This window comes from Nomia melanderi, chromosome 7 (assembly GCF_051020985.1).
Source record: "Nomia melanderi isolate GNS246 chromosome 7, iyNomMela1, whole genome shotgun sequence".
Lineage (NCBI taxonomy): Eukaryota > Metazoa > Arthropoda > Insecta > Hymenoptera > Halictidae > Nomia > Nomia melanderi.
The window spans coordinates 15,487,076-15,507,996 of NC_135005.1; the positions used below are offsets into that span (position 1 = coordinate 15,487,076).

The following is a 20,921-nucleotide window of genomic DNA, read 5'->3' on the forward strand; positions in this document are numbered from 1 at the left end:
TCGTTAACTCGTATTCATACGTGGATATTTATTAATTTTGTACTGAGGGTTATAGAAAGGTTATAGAGGGTGAATGTAATTTTATTTCTTCCGTTTCGTATATTTCGCTGCACGAAATCGTGCGGCGTTCAACGTGTTAAGCACCAGGAATCAAGGGCAACATCCGTGTCAGCGAGAGGTCCAGCCGCGCGGCATCGCGCGAGTGAAACCGTCCTCGTCTGGTGCACCATAACATCTGCTCTCTTTCACTTTCCGCTTACTTTCCATTTCAAGCTAATCACCGCGGCATCGGCCGCGTGTTAACGATCATCGTCGCGGGGAAATGGCTCCATTACGGCGAGCACGTCCGTCGCGATCGGAAGAGGCGCTGGACGCGCGCAGATCATCGTCCGATCGCTCTGATTAATTGCTCCGCGCGATGATCAACAACCTGTGAAATCGAAGGAACGGTGAAACGATGCGACGAAGAAGAGAGATTTCACCGGAACGATCGCGCCGAGGGGAAAAGAAACCATTCGAAACCGATTACTGGGAACTGTAATGACGACGGAAGTCGGACGGATCATCGAGAGGCACGGTAGGGCCATAACAGGGGTGTGAATGCGAACGATGACCGTATAAGGTCCTCGCCGCTGGAACTAGTCTCGAGGGAAAAATGAAAAGTGATCGAGAATGTGGCTACCGTTAGTGACGAGAACGATTTTGGGATATTAACACTGGAACTACCGAGCATTTGATACGATTGATATTCTATAAAAATTGTAGCAATAGATTATTCTCAGTTTCTTTGGATATTCATTATAGTACTCTAGTGAAACTATTTGTTTTCAAGATCATTTCGAATATTCAATGCTTCGAAGATAATTGCTAAACAAACAAATCGAAGTCATTTTGACTGGTACGGTAGTTCTAGTGTTAAGATCATGAGTCTCGGAGCTTTGGATATTCGTCATAGTACTCAAGTGAAACTATTTGTTTTCAAAGTCATTTCCAATATTCAATGCTTCGAAGATAATAATTGCTAAACAAACAAATCGGTCAGTTTGACTGTTACGTAGTTATAGTGTTAATGAGTCTCGGAGCTCGATTTCTTTCACTCATTTCACATTTTGTATTTATCAAGGTATTTTTGGAAAGCGTTCAAGGTTTTCAACCTGCGACGTTGAATTTTGATAGTAATCGTCGAAACACAGTTTAGAGAATACTAAAGACTCGTATTAATAGATTTTAAGAATTTATGTAGATTTCTGTTTTTAGAGACTAATGTCACTCATCAATTCTTTTGTGATTAAGAGATCGCGTTGTTGGATTACGCGAGTTCTTTCATGTTAGTAAGGAAAGGCGATGCTTAGAAAAACGTAAAAAACAATTTATTTAAACATAACATAAGGCAGCAGTATTTACATAGCATATGGTATGTACAAAACGCGACGAGTGCAGCGAACAATCGGTTATGTCGCAATCGTGATTAAACAACTAGAACGCCCCGCGGGACGCTACGGTTCAGGTGTTTCGCGGACGATCGTTGCGAACAACGATCGAACAACGATTTTCCGAAGTTACAACCACGAGGGAATACTTTCTCGTTCTTATCGGAACTTTCCATGGTCGTGTCGCGGGGAAAGAGCCTGAAATCTTTCTCGCGGAGGTGAACACGGCGCCTCGAGAATTTACTAGGAGGCATAAAGCGATTTCTATCTTACTAAATCGACGCTACCGTTCTGGTAGCGGTCGCAGCTTTTTTTCCCGGGATCGCGTCGTTAAACCCGCGATTCCGTTTCCAACCGCTGGAAATGATTTACGGTTCACATCTGGCATCTCGGAAGGCAAACGAAAGAGAAAACCGCGCCGAGCGCGAGTCACGGGGATCGATCGGTAGATCGACGGTTCGTGCGTGGAAATTGCACCATTTTGAAAACGTCAATGCTTTTTGCTTGAATCTCGCGTGAACGCTGGCCGTCGGTGTTCCTGATCGTCAAACGTGTGATTCGCTTGGAGAAAATCTAATATGACAATGAATCGTCGAACGGTTCGAAATCGAACGACAGCTTTGTAGTCCAACTCAGTTTAAGAACAGATGCAATGGTGCAATTTCATTGGCCGCCACTTCGCCGGCAGTCGCGATCGAAAGTCACGCAGCGCCGATCGCGTGATTCGAACGTGACTCGATGATCGACAATGGAAGTCGGTCAAGCCGACCTGTCGGGAACGCGACATTGGTCCTTCCGATATTACTTCTTTTTGTGGTAGCCTGAAAAACCGCCATGACTGCCACCGCCGCCGCCGCCGCCGCCGCCGCCATGGCCGCTCGAATAGGAATCGTAGCCGCCGCCGGAACTGTAACCGCCGCCATGGCCGCTGGAATAAATATTCACCGTGAATTCTCCCTACTTTAAAAACGTTATTAGCATCTGTCGTGAAAGTCAATTAATGCGGTGAAACCCGGAACGGGGTGACCTACTACTGTCTTTGGGTTATTAAACTTGTTTCGGTAACGCGGCAGATATTTCGGTCTTGCACTTTCTTCGGCGTGCTGTCCGTGTAACACTACATTCAGCGCATTTTGTAAATTATCATTATCTACTCGTTAACACGTTGAACGCCGCACGATTTCACAGAGGAAAATGCGTCGAATGGAAAAAATACAATATTAATTCGATCGAATTGCATTATTACTATTCCACGTTCATCTGGCCAAATGTCACTGTATTATGTAGCATTATTTACAATATAGAAATGTTTGCGAATAATCATCGTTTCATTGAATTAAACGGTGACTGTTTGAAAACATTTTTATATTATAAATAATATCACCCAACGTACTGACATTCGACAAGAGAAACTATAACAATAACGCAGTTTAATTCGATAATTCAATATTATATCTTTTTTCGTTTCATTTGTATTATGTAGCATTATTTACAATATAGAAACGTTTTCATATAATCGTCGTTTCATTGAGTGACCTATAGCAATTCTCATTTGGGGGAGTCATCGGTGACCCCCATGGCAGTCAACGTGTTAAAATAGAACATTTTGATGGTTAAACTCACCTGCTGCCAAAGCCTGAAGATCCGCCTCCATAGCCGCTAGAGCCAAACGAGTGATGATCGCCGCCAAATCCCCCTCCTCCATGCCCTCCGCCACCGAAGCCTCCGCCGTGGCCTCCACCGCCCCCGTACCCTCCGCCGTGACCACCACCGAAGCCTCCACCTCCTCCGAAGCCTCCTCCGCCGTGATGGTCTTCGATAATAGCGATCGCTGCGGTGCCTCCGAATCCTCCGCCGTGTCCTCCTCCATGACCTCCGCCTCCACCGAAGCCTCCACCGTGTCCTCCGCCTCCTCCGTAACCTCCGCCGTGTCCCCCGCCTCCTCCGAAACCTCCGCCGTGTCCTCCGCCTCCGCCAAAGCCTCCGCCGCCGTGGTGGTCTTCGATAATTAAGCCACCGCCACCGTGTCCTCCTCCTCCGCCGCCGAATCCACCGTGTCCTCCACCTCCTCCGAAGCCGCCGCCGCCGTGGTGGTCTTCTATAATAACTCCACCACCACCACCACCTCCGTGTCCTCCTCCGTGTCCTCCTCCGCCTCCTCCTCCGAAGCCTCCGCCGTGATGGTCTTCTATAATGACAGCACCACCACCGTGTCCTCCGCCGCCTCCTCCGAAGCCTCCTCCGCCGTGGTGATCGCCGAAACCTCCGCCGCCACCACCACCGTAACCACCGCCGCCGCCGAATCCTCCTCCGCCGTGGTGGTCTTCTATGATAACGGCGCTACCACCACCGCCGCCGCCGTGGCCGCCATGGCCGCCTCCGCCGCCGTAACCACCACCTCCTCCGAAGCCTCCGCCGCCGTGGTGATCGCCGAAACCTCCGCCACCAACTCCGGGACTCGTTACGATGATGTCTCCGTGGCCACCTGAAGAAATTCTGGTATCAGTGAAATTGGACGGATGAAGTTTGGATGTTGAGTTTCTTTGGTTTTTGTTGATGCGAATAGTACGATGTGGTTTTGATTATTTTGTCGAGCAGCATCTGTGATAGATGTACTTTCAATAGTGTTTGGTTAGGTCTGTCTAGAGTTTGTAGGAGAATTTATATTTGTAGGATCGAATACTTTTTATTTAGGTTAGAATCTGTGATAGAATATGTTTTTAGTAGTATTTGGTTGATTCTTTTCGGTAGAGTTTATGGAATTTATGTTTCTAGGAGTATCGTATGTTTTTGATTTATTTTTCAAGTGGAATCAGAACTTTCGTATCGTATGTTTTCGATTTATTTTTCAAGTGGAATCAGAGCTTTCTCTCGCTTGAACAGTTATAATTCGAATCAACCTGTACGGGTCTTTTCCGCGGAGAATATTTGAATAATAGCTCAACATCGTTCGGATAAGATAGAATTATTCAGTGAATATATTAAGACGCAGTGGAAGAACGGGACCAGGCAAGAAGGTTAGGGTCGAGGCGCAACCTTGCGGAGCAAGTAGCGCGGTGAAAATCCGAGGTATGCACAAAGCGATGCTCGATGCGGCTGCGAGACGATTTCTGGTCGTCGATTTAAGCCGGAAGTGAAAACCAACGAAACGAGTTCTGCGGCATGAATGGTGTTAAATATCGCCTCGAGAGAAACGTCAGGCGTATTCTCTCGAAGTGCTCGATGCGTCGTGTTCCTCCAACGAGAACGTGAGAACAGATATATTGTCATTGCTCTAACAAAGTCTAGGAATTCATTAAGATCTCGGGATTTTCTCTGACAGACTTTCATTTTCCTTTAAATTCGATCTACTGAAACCTTCATCTATCTCGACTTAAGAATCTCATATTTCAACCTGACACTTCCTACACCTGCCATTCTCTATTACAACCTTAAATATCTCAAATTATTCATCAATTAGACTATCACTCAAACATTGTTATTATTACCCAAATCTCGCGCCATCTAAATTGAACAATATAACAATTACTAGAATTACTAGAATCAAACGACCTGTAAAGTATTCCAACTCGAATTAGTCTTCGTTTCCCTGTAAGTTCACAAACTCTCGACATTTTCTCAACTAAATGAAACTTAAAAATATACGTAGAAATTAACAAACTTAAAGAAATGTTAAGCTATTCCTAGTAACTTACTAAAATATTCCAACTACTCGAATTAGTCTTCGTTTCCCTGTAAGTTCTCAAACTCTCGATATTTTCTCAACTAAATGAAACTTAAAAATATACGTAGAAATTAACGAACTTAAAGAAATGTTAAGCTATTCCTAGTAACTTCTCGTCCTCACCTCCGCCGCCTCCATGGCCGCCGCCGAAACCGATGTCGTGTCCTCCACCGAATCCTCCTCCTCCTCCATAGCCTCCGCCATGGCCTCCTCCATGGCCACCGCCGAAACCTCCTCCGAACCCACCCCCATGGCCACCGCCAAATCCTCCTCCGTGTCCTCCGCCTCCCCCGTAACCACCGCCACCATGGCCTCCTATTTCTAATCCAGGCCCGGTGACTTCTACGTGATGACCTCCTCCTCCTCCCCCGCCTCCGTGATCATCGCCGCCGTGCTCCTCATATTTTATAATCTTCTTCTCATCATGCTGCACTATCTCCGGCACATGGATCCTTATGTGCACGCTAGAAAGTTAATGAATAAAGTGATATCACATGAAAGTCTGGATGGTCTTGTTGCAACGAGGTTTTAACGAGCCTCGAGTACAACGACCGGCGGTAATTATGGGTACTCACTGTTCGTGGCCGAATGTGGCGAGCGTTGTCACCAGAGTCGTCGCGACAACCAAGCATCTCAACTGTAGAGGAATATAGAAATTGAATCAGTATGACACGATAACGATGAAACTGTGAAATTAGTATTTAAATTAGTATTAAAATTAGTAGTTTATGCTATCTAATCGACGTTAACGACGACAGTACTATCACCAGTTGAGTAACCCATCAATTCTTTGAAGCCAATCATTATTTCGTGGTTCCATCACAAAACGATCTATTCGATCATCTAACAAGCAAAGTAACGATCACGTCATCCTGCCACTAGACTGCAGATCTTTCTCTAAAAACAAATCTGTCTACCATATACGCCACAATGACATGAACTCTACATTATCCTCTATCATTCTACATTTATGTATACATTCCACTGATCTACACCAAAAGGCATTCCACAAACGCCTGAAAAACCGGCAGTCTAGCGATCACGGAACTTCCGTCACTCTACCAATCTCATCCCCGCGTCACAGAGCAACGAAGCATCACACAAAATCCTCGATCGCAAAGATCACAAGTCCCGAGTAGACGATCGGACACATCCTTACAGCAACTTTCGGCTCCATGGTCTTCTTTCGTCGGGCCTCTCTTCCTGCCTCTTCCTGGTCTCAGCTCTTCTCGATGGTCAGGGACACACTGTCATATATATCCAGCAAGGATCCTGCCTATATATAGCGGGCCCCGAAGGAAGTACCGGAAACGGAGCCAAGTGGGGAGGCCAAAGCGATGATCGGTGCCCAACCAACGGAGGAGCCTCGAATCGAACGCGCGCACAGGGGACGGTGCACGATCGTCGAGCGATGCCCGTGCAACAGGAGGGACGCCGGTGTGTGCGCGTGTCCGTGGAGGAACGGCCGTGACCCAGAGCCGAGCCGGCACCAGAGAAATTCACGCTCCGGGCGGTGCGTCGTTGCCCTCTGGGGTAACAAGGAGATCGGACGTACTCCTCGTGTGCTACCCCAGCCGACGCTGAAAGTGAACGGACCGCCGCCTCGGCTCGATCTGATAAGATCCCACGACGGCTGTGACACTCGGGAATCCTTTAACCAGTTAACTATAGCGATCACTTTGCAAAGCGACCAGCGTATGTCGCGATGATCGAGCGATGACGGGTAGAGTCGTCAAACTGAGTGACGCTGTTGAAATGTTGGGTCAAAGAGACGACTTTGTTTTAGGAAATGAACAATTTTAGTGGTAATATTTATACAGTCGCTTAACGTGAAAATGTATTTATACATAATGAATTTCAATGTTATAGCATTCGTGTCATTTTTCGTCGCAATGATGCAAATAATAATTATTGTTGTTCCCTGGGAAGTCGTTCCCTATCGAGGCAACGTAAGGCGATAGTTCAATGAAATAGTCGCGTCTGTTTCGTTTGGATTAAATTTATTTCGGAATGTTTAATTAACATGCTTGGCTTCTTGATTATTTAGATTTATCTGGATTAGTTAGGAGTATCTGATTGTTAACCTTGATTGTTCAAGATTGCGTGTTAGCGAAGTTTGAGTTTAATAATATGTTGCAAGAAGAAGAGAATTCTAAATTGTAGGTTTCGAATTAAGCATATAAATGAATAACAGAAAAATAACGTTTAATTCGAACAGTATTCGAAACTGTTGCCACGATCGTCACGCGATCTTCCGAGGCAACGTGTTAATTAAGCGCTGATAATACACTCGATTATTTACACAATTCTGTGAAGTAACAAGTGGAGTAATGTTAATTATTCGGCGCGTCTAATAATTGGAGAGTAAGTCGGAGATGTTACAAGCAGATTCCGAAAGCAATTTAAATTTCAATCGTTCGAATCGGGACCGACGACTTTCAAAATGGCGTGGATCCGCTGAATAAAACAGGAAACACTTCGGTGTTTGTCCGGCGGGTTGCTTCTTCGGTATATAGTAGAAAGTGTACTACACATTGTCAATGGAATCGTAGAATCGACCTTCGATGACTCGGTGAATGTGTTCAGTAACCGAAGTAGTGAAAGCTTTATTTTATTTGCACAGGTGAAAATTGATTTCGCACGCTGTCCCGAAATCGGAGGGTGGGGGCAGCTGATTTATGTAACGGAGAAATGATACACATTTTCGAGCAATTTTTTGCCGCCGGCCCCATCGACAACCATAAAAGTTTCCAATACAAAATCGAAAGTTCTCACGACGAACGGATCGAACAGTGGACGCGTCGCAGTGCGGCGAAACGTCCGTTTTCTGGACGAAACTCGATAACGCACGAAGTACGACTGATACCAAAAGAAATGCTTCTGACAAAACTTGTTAGCTATACGGCTAAACATATGGTGTTCAAATTTTCTGTAAATTATGGATTATTAAGAAGTTTTTTCAATGACAACGGATACTTTGCGTTTCGATTCGAACGTTCCAGAAATAGAGAAACGGAATTTATTTGCGGAAAATCGTTATTTTTCGAATGAAAATCATTTTGCACTATACTTAGCGCTACGTGACTACTATCTTCGTTGCGTTAATAGTAGAATTTTGTGGTTTTTCCCACAGACGGTCGCACTGCCCCGTTTCCAAAGGAGCAACGCCTTCCCTGCGCTCGCGACAAAGGGACGAAGGAACGCGAAAAATCCAAGAGAACGAGCGCGCGCCGATCGAATGTGAGAAACCCGAGGAATTCTCACGAGCCACAACAAACGCGATAAATTTCTTAATTAATCCGACACGCTCTTCCTTCAATCTGCCGGTGATTCGACGCACGCCGCGCGCAGACATTCCTTTCACTATTTTTTATTTCCACGTTGAATCGCTGTCGATTTCGTTCCTTATTCGTGAAACCGATGATTTACATTATATTACCCCGACTTCGAGTCAATTTTACAACGAACGCGTCTCTTGTATCTGAACGTTCATCAACCCGGTGATTTAGTCCTTTCTCCTTCTGCGTTAGGCGCAACAATGCGGCCAAAACGGATTTAAAATCGTAATGGCGGCAATTTACGCAGTTTAATAACGTTTCCCTTTACCAGTGTGCTTTCTAGGAAACCCTATTTTCCATCAGCGATCTGACCATGAAATAATAATCGTCGATTCGTGCTTCGGCTCTGTTATTGCACCATCTGGAACGGCAGCAACACTTTCGAACATTCTTGCTGCGCCGAACGGACACTCCACCGCGTGTTCCCTTACAATACGAAACGCGCTGCACGCGTCTCGGAAGATATCATCTACGATCCGAGCGCCGGGTAAGAGTAAAAAGGCAGCATTTTCACTTTTCATTCGTCGTGTGAACGACACCGCGCGCAGCGCACACGGCGCGGCGCATCAATTTACTTTCCTGCTGAAAGGTTGTTGCGTAAATCGATTGAACGGGGGCTTCACGGTGCGGGAGCACGCGCTTTCCCCGGTTTCGAGAATAAAATCAGATAGAAAATCGAGTTTTATCGGCGCGGGGCTCATCTTATCCAGCAGGACGAAGCTCTTGGTCTACACTTTGTCTCGTGAACGTGTCGGGAAATCACGAGTCGAACGAAAAAGGAGACACGGGGAGACACGCGTGCCTACGCGCGCGCAGATAACGTTTCTCCTGTCTCGTTTGCTACCGGCGGATGCACTCGATCAGCAATAAATTGCGCCGTTCCCGTTGCAGAAGGATTCCGCGCCCGTGAAAGAGAGATATCAAATTCCGCGCCGCGGATTTCCCTTTCGTGAAATTCGCGCATTGCTCGGATAATGTCCGACGACCTCTTTCGCCGGACGCTCTAGAATGCATCTAGAATTTCGACTTTAGATCGCCGGATAATTGAGATTTGATGGATTTATCGGAGAGTTGCCTGCGAGTCGATGCTTGAGGATTTCTTAACTCCTTGGTCTATGATCTCTTTCCCAACTCAGATCGATACGGCTACTTTGTCATTAATGATTTATTGGAAAAAGAGACAAATTCTAAGCATATGTTATGCATATGTATTGACACTCCTGAGTTCTGCTTACGATTATTAACCCCTTAACGCACAGTTTTTTTGAAAAAAACCGGTCAAAGAAAATCAATTGTATATTATTAGTGAAATTTGGATTATTATAATGTGTTAGGTTGAAATTTGTTGTACTTGGTTTAGTTGATTGGTCGCAGGATGATAGGAGCTACGTGTTGTCGAAGTAATAATATTAATGATCGTTACATGGGAAGGTAATCAGTGAAACCGGCAATTACGTCGATTCGACGGTTTGTAAAGGTAACTTGTTAAGTAATCCTAAACAGGCGCCGAAGTATCGTAAACCACCGTTTACTTCTCGATGCAAGACAGTAACTATAAGGCGCAAGAAAAGCAAGGAGACGTTGCGTAAGAATGACCGTTGTCGAAAAGTAAAAGTACAATTATCTCGGGTAATCGGCTACGACCAGAGCCTCGCTTGGACGTCTTCTAGGTAAATAGTTCGAATACACCGGCAACCAGTTTGCTCTGATTAAAATAGCTCCGTTACTATCGCTTCCAGCCTGTCCTGAAAGCGTCTGTGAATGGTGCCGTTCGTTGAATTGAAACTTTCTCGAACCTTCAGCCGTATAATACGTAAAATTTCGTAAATCTGGTTGTTACGGAATAATCATTCTTAAATCAACAGTTGTATCTAACGGTGACACTTGGGTGGGCAAAGGTAAACTCAAATTTGAAATATAGCGGTTGAAACGTTTGAATTTGAAAATTTGAATTTGGAAGCTTGAGTTTGGAAATTTGTATTTGGTAATTTGAAGTTGGAAATTTGAATTTGGGAAGCTTGAGTTTGAAGAGCTTGAATTTGAAAAACTTGAGTTGGAAAGCTTGAGCTTGAAATGCTTGAGTTAGAAAAGCTTGAATTCGAGAATTAGGATTTGAAAAGCTTGAGTTCGAAAAGCTTGAATTCGAAAATTGGAGCTCGAATAATTGCAATCCGTTATCTAATAAGTGCCATTGGTTTTTTACTTTTATTATAGAACTGTTATTCGCCACGTGTTACGCCTTGCACAGGAAGTGACTTAGAATGGAGCCTAATAAAATTTATGACACCGAGCATGTATCAACACTAGATCGTCCCTATTTGGCACCGATTGCAGCAATCAACACGCAAGAAATCGCTAGCCATTGATGGAAAAGAAAAACGAGTGGAACTGGTTGAACGGTGGCAACAGTCGACGCGAGTCAAAGGCGAACGCACCGCGATGAAAACACGGGCTGTCGCGCGCTGACAAATACACGGGGCCGGTGAAACCGGGAATAAATCATGGCATTGACACCGTGGCCCCAGGGGGTTGGTTTGAAGAGTTCCCTGGCCACGGAAGTGAACGGCAAAGGGAATCGCTTCGTGATTTATTGTTTCCCGAGTTGCTCAACTTTGTTCCGTACGACTGTGCGCGGAATAATCAACCTCCTTGCACGAGGTGATTTATAGGAGTTTCAAATAAGTAGAAAACGCAGTATATTGATCAAGCCATGATCTACGCGAGCATCCTTAAATCCTCCGAAACGAATCTCCTTTCTACCAAAGTAAACGATTCGATTCTTTGCAATAAGGAACACTTTTCGATAAGTCTAATAGCAATTATATAGTAATTCACCATATTAATTCTACGAAATCTTAAACGAGAGGAGAGAACCTGTAATGATCCAATAATCAAGCCCCAAGATTTCCATATTCCCTGCAATCCTAATACACTTCGAAACATTTTCACGATGACGCTGCTCGACCTTGATCGACCTTGAGCTACTCTCCACCATAAATCGACGGGTAATAGAATATAACACAGAGAAAGCAGAGGAAAGTTGAAATATTCGAAGGATCGGCGATTTAAGCATCGACCGCTACAAATTGCTCGTTGAATATATTTGATCGCACATCGGTGAACCCTGCGGAACTGTAACACGAACGGGAATCGACTCGTCGATCGTCTAATAAGAGAAATAACCTCGCCACCGGTGATCCATCATTATACCGATAGGATTACGCGTACGGAACGCTTTCTTCGCCGATTAACCGTGCTCCGTAACCCGTGCTCGTCTCTGCGAGAGGGCAGCCGGAGGTTCTTGCCGTGGAACGAAATAGAAAGTGGCGATACGGGAAGCGCCGCACGCCGCGCCAGCGGAAAAGGAAATAAGAGGGAAGAATCGGCGAGGATGTAGCAAGGGAGATCGAGGATCCGTGAGAGACTGCACCGAGAGATACGCTTGCCCTTTCACTTCCATTTTTGTGTCCGGACGGCGATCGAGCCCCTTGATTCAGCATGCACACGCTCTGGACACCATTTTACTTTCCCAATGGACTTCCTGGGTGATGCCCTTTCGCGGTCTTTTTCTTAGCGTCGCCGATACTTTCTGGGAAATAAGTAGGATTGCGAAGAATGGTCTGGAATTATTCCAATTTTCCGAGGAATCATTCTGATATACCCGTAGTTAAGGAATTTTTTAAGTTTCTAGTCTTTAACTGTTCGAGTCCTACCGGTTTTTGCAAAAACACGGTCGAAAAATGCCAAGCGGCGCGATTGCGCTTCTTTCGATTTAATTTAGAAACTGAACGACGCTTTTCTATTCTTACAAAAGCAAATTTCAAGTAGGGCGATCGTTACATTTTTCGAAATAGAAATTAATAATTAGAGAATAAATTTAAGAATAAAAGAAACGAATAAGTTTCGTGTGATTCTACGAATCGAAAGACACTTTTAGGCAGTGTAACGGAGAACCGCCATCTTGTCGCTCCCGACTCACGAGGTTACATGAATTTTTCAGGTTATGTCTGTCGGCCATTTTGCTTTTCCTAAAGTATTCCGAAAGGAATCACCTGAAGCATTCATTGGAAGACTAGAAACTTAGAAGATGCGCTTCTAGTTGCTCGAGTAGCTTCTCAAAGTAGACATTATCGTAAAATGCAACTCACGTCTGTTACATTACACGTTCTTACACTAGAATCAAGTTTCTAACTGTTCTGTGATCAACGGTACGCTTCGAAGTAAATGGAACCTTCGGTCTAGAAGTTAATTTCCATTTACATTGTTAAACTTCCTGATTCGGTCGTTAAACGTTCGAACAATATAAATAGCGTGTTACTTCAGCGGGAAGGTGGTGTAACAAGTGAGTGCACTTTCGATGCGTCCGACGAATCGCTAGGATACACCCTGACCTTTACTTTCGATAGAAACTCGCGGCGTAGGAACGGACGAATCGGGGAAACCTTTTGCTTTCACGCGACGAGCGAATCACCGGGTGCTGCGACACTGAAAGTGAATGACAAATAACACGAGTTACCGTTTCTTCGCGTGTCACGCGAGAAAATACAGCCTTCTCGTTAATCCTTCTTCCGGCGCAATTAAGGAAAATCGGAGACACCGAGAACACCCGCGCGGAAAATGAAAAGTTCCCGTTCCCAGCAATTTTCGTAATGCTCGCTTTTCATTATCTCATTGCTGTGTAACTGTTCGCGTGCGCTGCTCGTAATTTGCTTCAGCGATTAGCATTCAATTATCAGACATTAAAGCGTAATGAACTTCCGGCTGATTCATATTAATATAGTTGATCTCTCCTGCATGATAGACTGTTACTTTCTTTTTTGTCGAGATTGAAGGAGTGAGCTGTATTAGACGTTCCATTCGAAAAAACTTGCTCGAATTAGCACGGGTCCTTTAACTTGCAGACGTTTACCTCTTTTTCTCGAGATCTATCCAATTTTCACAAACCAGTCCGCGTGAGAATGCTTACAAAGTAGACACACTGTATCCATTTCCAACATTTTCATCGCGACAATTCCTCGATATCTTTCAACCAACAGCATTGCACTGTTCCACCAGGTCGGATCGGGTTTGCTACATTCCCTCAATCCGGTTCAACAGCTGAGTTGAGTGGTTTCTTTTAACTTTCTCACTTTTTGTCGATTTGAATACGTGACACCATTTTCTGAGGCGAACAATACCTGCGAAACTGAAACCTGTCACTTGTTTCCAGTAACGAGGGTCGCTAATCTAAATCACTTTCCTACGGGATTGTCATTACTGAAGCATCTTTTAATCTCTAAGTTACTATTCTTCTCGACATCAACATTCCAGAGCTAGAACTAAAAGTACATCCCTAATGACTCTACAATTCTTTAAATTCCTGTATCTCTGAAATTTCAGCCTTTGTTCTCCTACTAAAACAAGATTCGAACACTTGAAAATTGAATTCTAAAACTTCTCAAATTCCTGAATTCCTGATTTCCATTCTCTCTGTCAATAAGACTTTAATATTTCAAGATGAAACCCTAAAACTTCTCGAAACTCTATACCTAAAACGTCGATTCCTCTTCAGGATTCAAAATTAAATGCTAAAACTTCTCGGATTCCTGCATTCCAACAATTGCAATTCCCATGTTCTCTATCAAAAAAACTTTGACATATCAAAATGAAATCCTACAATTTCTTGAAGCTTCTCTGTACCTAAAATGTCGATTCCCCTTCTAAAAGTGATTGAAAAATCATCATTTAAGTCAGAAAAAGGAGTGATAACTTTAAGTCGCAAGCAACAATGGCGAGTCCCGTTACACGCAGCGAAGTCGACGAGACTTCCTTTTAAGGATGTTCGCGTGAACCTCGAGAGAGGTTGTCGGTGTCAAAGTTCCAGCTTCCATATGGATGCAGAGACATTCTTCTCGCGCTCATTGGCGGGGGCGAGCGATCTACCTGCAAAAATCGAGAGGATCGCGTCCTCTCGCGATGGAGCAACTTTCTCGACTTTCGAACCGTTCCGCCGGTCATCGGACCACGGAGTGAAAGTAAACGGGGAAGATGTGATCCTCGCGACCGTGGCATTCGATCGTTACTTTGTTCTTTTGCCGGCGAGCGGCGGATCGCCGGCGCACACGAGTCGCCCAGTGGACCGTGCAGCCTTAAGCCAGTTCTACATTCGCGCGAAACAATAATTTCCATACGACCTTGAGGCGATTAATAATCAATTATAATAATTGATAATAACAATCGATAATATATGATATAACAATCGATAATAACCCTGTAATTAACCAATCATCTGTTTACAAAACAATATCGCCAGTTTCGAAGCAGAATTGTCATTTGATGATGAAACATGTAATTTTTCGAATCGGATTGATTTAAGACTGTACAACTGATTATCCAATTAGAATCTTGTAATGGTTAATACTGTTAGCGTTAGATTAATATCTGAATTTTTGTAACGTGATCCACATTTCTGAAACCGTGCGATCAATGAAATTTCCGATTTACCCTGTGTCGACTAGTTTAATTGATTTTTTCGAATTTCAGGAGTATACGAATGTTTCGGTAATAAATGTAGAGATAATTATCCGTGCGCCACTTTAAAGAGTAAAATAATGTACGGCGTACATCAAGGTTTTTTGCAGGTTAATTAAGCTCGGAGTGTATTTCACGATAATTGCCTGTTCCACGTGATTACAGTGCGCGCGCGCGACGTTCCGCCGATTCCAAACGAAATTACACAAAACGCGCTTTTATAAATCCGGATTCGCAATTAATCCCGGCGATCTGTAACTTTCGAATGATAATTGGGTCCGTAATGAGAACGCGCCGGACCTCGTAAAGTTTTTAATTGACCGACAAATATGGTAATTGCATCCGGCGGGAGAAACTACTACCGATATTTCGCGAACCGTCTTCTTTTTTCACGCAGTTTTAATTACTTTCTCCGTATTTCGAGGTTTCGGCCGCCGCTCGCTGGGAAAGGAAAGGTGGCGGACTTCCTTCTTCGTTTATTGAAAGCTTCACCGTCGGATGGATGAGTGTTGGAAACAACCTGTCATTGTACTTCTCGCAACAAACATTTAATAACAATTGTCCGAGCGACCAACGTCGTCGCTCGGAATTCGTGAAAATCAACTCGAGTATACGTGTGCGGATCGTGTGATCTTACAATACTGCATGCATTTTTCAACGAGATCTATCTTCGGAGGCGCGATCGGACACGATTTCACGTCTGTCGTCCGCGCGTTTACAGTTACAAATGTTTACAATAAAGCTAAAAGCATCCTGAATCGCAAAGTTCTCTGGAATTCTCGATATCAAGCGGCCGTGCCGCCATTAAGGGGAAACTTTCCACTTCGAGAAGCGCCTTTCTCACCTCTCGGCGTGTCGTCAATTAATAGATTGCGCATAACTTTCACCGATACGCGGGGGAACGCATTAAAACGTGCATGTTAAGCAGTCTGCATACTAGCGTGCCGTCCGTGCGCATTAGCTTGCAAACTCGGTGCGATCCTCGGCGAATCGCCAGTGAAGTCAGAGAATCGTATCTCGACGTCTTAGAAGACCTCTGCAACGCGATCGCCTAAATTGCATTGCGAGACGAGCAGAAAGGAATGGACAACAGTTTTATTCACTCTACCATCGAAACCATCGACGAATTAAAACCTACGTCAAGCTACCGACGATTCTCGAACATTTACACATCCAAACAATTCTCGCGAATCCGCGACAAAACAAGAAACAAAAGCGCCAGATCTCAGGACACGAACAGCCAACAAGTCTCGTCCAGCTGCGATTCGGAATCACCGAATGCTCTCGTCAGTGCTAAACCCTACCTAAAACCTAATTGCGCATGGGCGATCATCCCGCATGCATGTCAAAACAAGAAAGTAGCCTAACGATCCGCTCTACCCGTGCACCGACTGCACGAGCGGCGTGACGGCGGCGTTCACGGGTACTGGGAACGATTGGAAAGGGCTGGTCTGAACGGGCATGACTCGAAAGTCGTGCGGCGGCTCCATGGTGTCCTCTTTGACGGCGTACCCTTGCTTCGGCTGGGCGATGTTCAGCGGCCAGTTGAAGGAGCCGGTGAACGACGAGGTCGACTGAGGCGCCGCGTAGCTCTGGACGACCTGCTGACCCTGGTAACCTCCGGCCAACGGGGAACCGCCGTTCACCAGGTACTGCGGCCAGACCTTGGTCATTTCCTGCAGCTTCTGCTGGTAGTCGTCCAACGACACGCTGCCTCTGATCACGACGCCTTCCTTGCTGCCGGCTATCGTCGCCGGCGGGATGCCCGACGGCAGGACGACGTCTCCCTGGGGATAAGGCGACGGGCTGCGGTACAACTCCGTCGCCTTCTGCTGAAGAAGGAGGAGCTGCTCCTTCCCCTGGTCGATGGCGGCGCTGAGGTCGAGCTGGTGGTTCAAGCTCAGGTCCTTCGCGATCGACCTCGACGTGTACAGCTTCTTGCGGTCGTTCCGCCTCTCGTTGTAGTTCAGCGCGGTCTCCGGGTCCGGGAAGAAGGTCTCCGGCTGCGAGGACTCGTACGATTGGCCAGATAAAGAGAACTCTGGACCGGTCGTGGAGTAGGAGGTCGGCTCGTAGGTCGGCTCCGACTGCTTGTGCTCCTGGCTGTCCGGGTACCTGAAACGGAGTTGCTTCGTTAGTGGAACTCTGAGACAGTGGGGTTTGCAGTTGTGAATTTTTCATTTGTCGATGTGGTTGGGGACCTAGGGGACTTAGGATTTGGAGTGTTGGGATTAGAGGTACGTTTTGCTGTTGCAGCTGTTGCAGTCTACTGATTCTTTTCGACAGGTTCGCTTTGTGGATGGGGAAGGTCAAGTTGAAGGTTAACCAGGTGACGTGGCATCTCGCGGATGGAAGTATGAATGAATATTCTACTAGGGAAGTGGAATGTTTCGCCAATGGTCGGACGTTAGCCCGATGCGCTTCGTTCTTTCGTGGACTGTACGAGGCGCAGGACTTTCTCTGGAATCGCAGCTGCCCGTTTTAATGGCCGTGCATTAGCGTGTAATTATCGGGAACTGGGTTTACCTTGTCCAACGTGTAAACAGTTGGAAACAGTAATTTGACTGATAATAATCGTTCATGCCATTGGAAGGTAATCGTTGAGACGGATCTTAGATGTTGGAAAGATTCTTCGATCTTTCCGAAAATAAGACAAATTTCAGTGACCTGCATTCGTTCTAGAACAAAACAATCTCCAATGACCTCTTGGGTTCGATGTGCCACTGTAATTCGCTGATGTCATCTTATGTTACGATACGATCTTTTATACGATATGATCTTTTTGAAGGTCACTGGGGCGCAATTCTTTCTTATCTAATTCAATGTAATTGCACAGTGGAGGATCAGTCTCAAATTGTGATATATTCGTTATATATAAACTATGTGAAATCTTGTAGAGTTATAGCTTCACAGCTAGCCCCGCAGTAGCTAAAAGGTTAACCTTTGCACTCGAAAAAACTTTTCGCAACAAATTCCTTATTTTTTGATGAAATATCAATGTTATTTTCTACAATTAATATAAAACAATACTTTGTATAAATTAAGTGACTATTTCATTTCAGTGTTCCATGTGTTGGTAGAGTGCTAAGTGTTAGTAAAACACTTACCAATGCTTGTTTTTTTTCATTGCCACTAATTTTTGGGCAGGAATGATGTTTTTTCTTGTTTTTCGTAAAGCCTGACCAATGTTTAGTCCTACATTTATTAATTTTTAAGAAAAAAAAAAACTAATTTTCGCCTGATAGTATGTTAATATTGAATTTTCAATTTTACAATGTTCTTGGGTCAGATCAAATGGCGACTGGAAGGCGCCTCTCGAGTGCAAAGGGTTAATTTGCCTGCATTTTGCGGATGACAGTAGCATCCTTCCCAACTTGACTTCCGTGCCTTGATTAACCTCTTAGGCACGACGCGCCACTATAGTGGCTCCTTCGCTACCAATATATCACATACCATACCCAATTGTACTACTAATTATTAAAGTAAACAGCCCTGCGCGAAATTCAACCGTGCCTAAGATGTTAACACGTTCTACTCACTTTTCGTTGCCCAAGGAGAAGCTGCCCTTAATCTGATCGTAAGGTATGTACCCCTTGCCGAAGGAGATCGCGTGATTGATGCCCTTTCCGTACGGTATCTGCACGTGGTTCACGGTCTCGTGGCCTTGGTCGAAATCATCGCCGCCATGGGGATAGGGGCTCGAGTATACGTGCTTCTTGTGGTAGTACGGCGGTCCGTGGTGTCTACGGAAATGCGGCTCGTGCGAGGACTTCCTGTATCTCGGCGCGCCCGACCGCCATAATGGCGCTTGGCTGCGACGTATCTGCTGCGGCACCACCACCACCACTTTGTCTCTGGAAAACAGATTTCAGGGGAACGTCAGACGCTTTACACGCACGAGTGATTCTACACGTGTAACAGACACGGTTTGTTAACGCGTTCGCGTGTAAGTAGAAATTTAATGCAGTTGCGAAGATAGAAAAGAAGTACTGCGAACTCGGATGATGGATTGGTATTTAATCAGTTAGCTGTGGAATTTAGTTGGATCTAAAGGAGGATCAAAGGAGAATTACATGTTTCTGTGAAAAAATAAAGAATTTATCGTTGGAAGAATTAGTATCATTAGTATTAGAACACAGTTAACTGGTTAAGATGATCGTAAGGCTTTTCAGAAGAGTAGTTTCGCGAGTTGAGAGAAGAACAGAGTGGACTAGCGTGGAACTGTGTAGTTTGAGAGTCTAGAGTAGGCCAGAGTAGATCAGCGTGGAGCATAGAATAGATTAAGATACTTAGTTTAGTTTAATTAACGCTTAATACACCTGTGCTTGTTCTCAAAACCTTCCAATCCCACAATAATTTCCACAAATTAGAGCTGTATAGAATTAAACGTGTGATAATGTGGCGTATAAATTTCAATGTTATAGCATTCACATGATTTTGCATCACAATGAAGATGAATGCTGTAGCATTCACATTCGTGTTAACGCGATCGATGTTTATCGTGATGATGTTTAGCGTGTACTTACGCGTGGGCAAGTATAGGCTCGCTGAGCGCCAACACCAGTATCCAGAGTGCCTGCGGGAGATTATCGGTCGTTAATTCTTCAGTGATTGAAATTAGGCTGAACCGTTAGTATATGAATGCCAATTATAACTCGCTACCAATTAATTTTTAGTAACCATCGCGGTAAACGCCGAGTAGGATGAGAATTAACTGGAAGCCGCTAGTTATCATTAACAGAAAGTCGACGATTATTTTAATCTCTGTAATAGACGCAGAGTTTCGAGCACGCGATCTGATTTCTTTATAAAAGCGTTAGAAAATTCTCGAATTTGATTCTTACAATGGAACATTATTCATGAATATTTCCGACTATGACATAGAACCCTTTCATTCTGTCGAATAATAAAATAGAAACTCGAAATTATACTACAGATTAGAAATTACTCACCCTTAGAAATTACAAATATAAATCTTACGAAATTCAAAGAAACTCAAAGTCAAGAATCTTTCTCCGAACAAAAGAAAAATCTAAAATCTAATCTCCTCGAGCTTAGAATTTCCAAATGAAATCAAAGGAGCCCCTAAACTTCAAAGTAGATCACCCGAGGAATAGCGAGACAAGAAAAGCGTAACACTTACAGGACACCACATGTCGCCTAGTCGGAGAATCCTTGAAGCTGGACCTAAGCTCGCGAGCACGATGGTAAATCCTTGATCTCGAGGGGACACCTGGATATATCTAGTTGTAGCCCGTTCCGAGCGTGTTCCGCGTGCTCCAACCGGTGCAGATAAATTGCAGGAGTGCGGCTCGGATCTCTTCTCTTTTATACAAGATAAAAAGAGCATAATCGAGGTCCGGCGGACGGACGCGCGCGGCCGCCTCCCACTCGTCCCCGTGGCAGCCCTGGAAAGAGATCGGTCGGTTCTCCCCCGTGGAATCTCCGCGACGTTGGAAACTGGATGGGTGTGGGTACACGTGGCGTGCAAACGCGAAACGGACAGCCGAGCACGGACCGCGATACACACCCGTCCGCGCGTCCCAGAGGCGCGCGATTTTTGTTTCGGGGGAAATCGACACTTTCTTCGGTCGGCGTTCACCCGGGGCCCGCGCGTCGCGCCTGTTTAATGCCTCTCTGCAGCCGGCGTCTAACGCCCGCGCGGTGCTTTCCAAAACGCGACCAACAAGAACGAGACCGCCGCTCCACATTTCATCGCATGACCTACGGTCCACTTGCTGCGATTGGCTGGACCGATTCTTTTCGAGTCGATCGGATGGAGTACAACTTCGAGTTCGATGTAATAGAGTTTTTTGGATTAGGGGGATTTTGGCTCGATGGACCGATGGTTTTGGATTGATTCGGGCGATAGAGGTATACTTCGAATTGGATGTAGTAGAGTTTTTTGGTTTATGGGGA

At 45.0% G+C, this 20,921-nt stretch overlaps 2 protein-coding genes across 2 annotated transcripts; both read right to left on the bottom strand.

The window, feature by feature from the left end:
* Positions 1–2,231: 2,231 nt before the first annotated feature.
* Positions 2,232–6,159, bottom strand: LOC116425075 (uncharacterized). The gene is made up of 6 exons (XM_076368999.1): positions 6,133–6,159; positions 5,730–5,791; positions 5,278–5,618; positions 3,544–3,903; positions 3,054–3,465; positions 2,232–2,358 (listed from the first exon to the last, which is right to left on the bottom strand). The coding sequence occupies exons 1-6, from the start codon at positions 6,157–6,159 to the stop codon at positions 2,232–2,234; spliced, it is 1,329 nt and encodes a 442-aa protein (XP_076225114.1).
* Positions 6,160–16,259: 10,100 nt separating this feature from the next.
* On the bottom strand, positions 16,260–20,285 carry LOC116425064 (uncharacterized). Its single transcript, XM_031972262.2, has 4 exons — positions 20,146–20,285; positions 19,529–19,578; positions 18,542–18,856; positions 16,260–17,117 (listed from the first exon to the last, which is right to left on the bottom strand). The coding sequence occupies exons 1-4, from the start codon at positions 20,155–20,157 to the stop codon at positions 16,379–16,381; spliced, it is 1,116 nt and encodes a 371-aa protein (XP_031828122.2). The 5' UTR covers positions 20,158–20,285; the 3' UTR covers positions 16,260–16,378.
* Between the last annotated feature and the right edge of the window lie 636 nt (positions 20,286–20,921).

What these genes read in the sequence shown, in the direction of transcription:
- LOC116425075 (XM_076368999.1), bottom strand. Translation starts at nt 6,159, where the DNA reads ATGCCTTTTGGTGTAGATCAGTGGAAT. An exon ending in CGGCCATGGAGGCGGCGGAG is followed by an intron (nt 3,904 to 5,277) that starts GTGAGGACGAGA and finishes GTGGCCACGGAG; the next exon opens with ACATCATCGTAACGAGTCCC. An exon ending in ACACGGAGGTGGTGGTGGTG is followed by an intron (nt 3,466 to 3,543) that starts GTGGAGTTATTA and finishes TCGGCGGCGGAG; the next exon opens with GAGGAGGACACGGTGGCGGT.
- LOC116425064 (XM_031972262.2), bottom strand. An exon ending in GAGCCTATACTTGCCCACGC is followed by an intron (nt 18,857 to 19,528) that starts GTAAGTACACGC and finishes TCTGTTTTCCAG; the next exon opens with AGACAAAGTGGTGGTGGTGG. An exon ending in TTCTCCTTGGGCAACGAAAA is followed by an intron (nt 17,118 to 18,541) that starts GTGAGTAGAACG and finishes ACTCCGTTTCAG; the next exon opens with GTACCCGGACAGCCAGGAGC.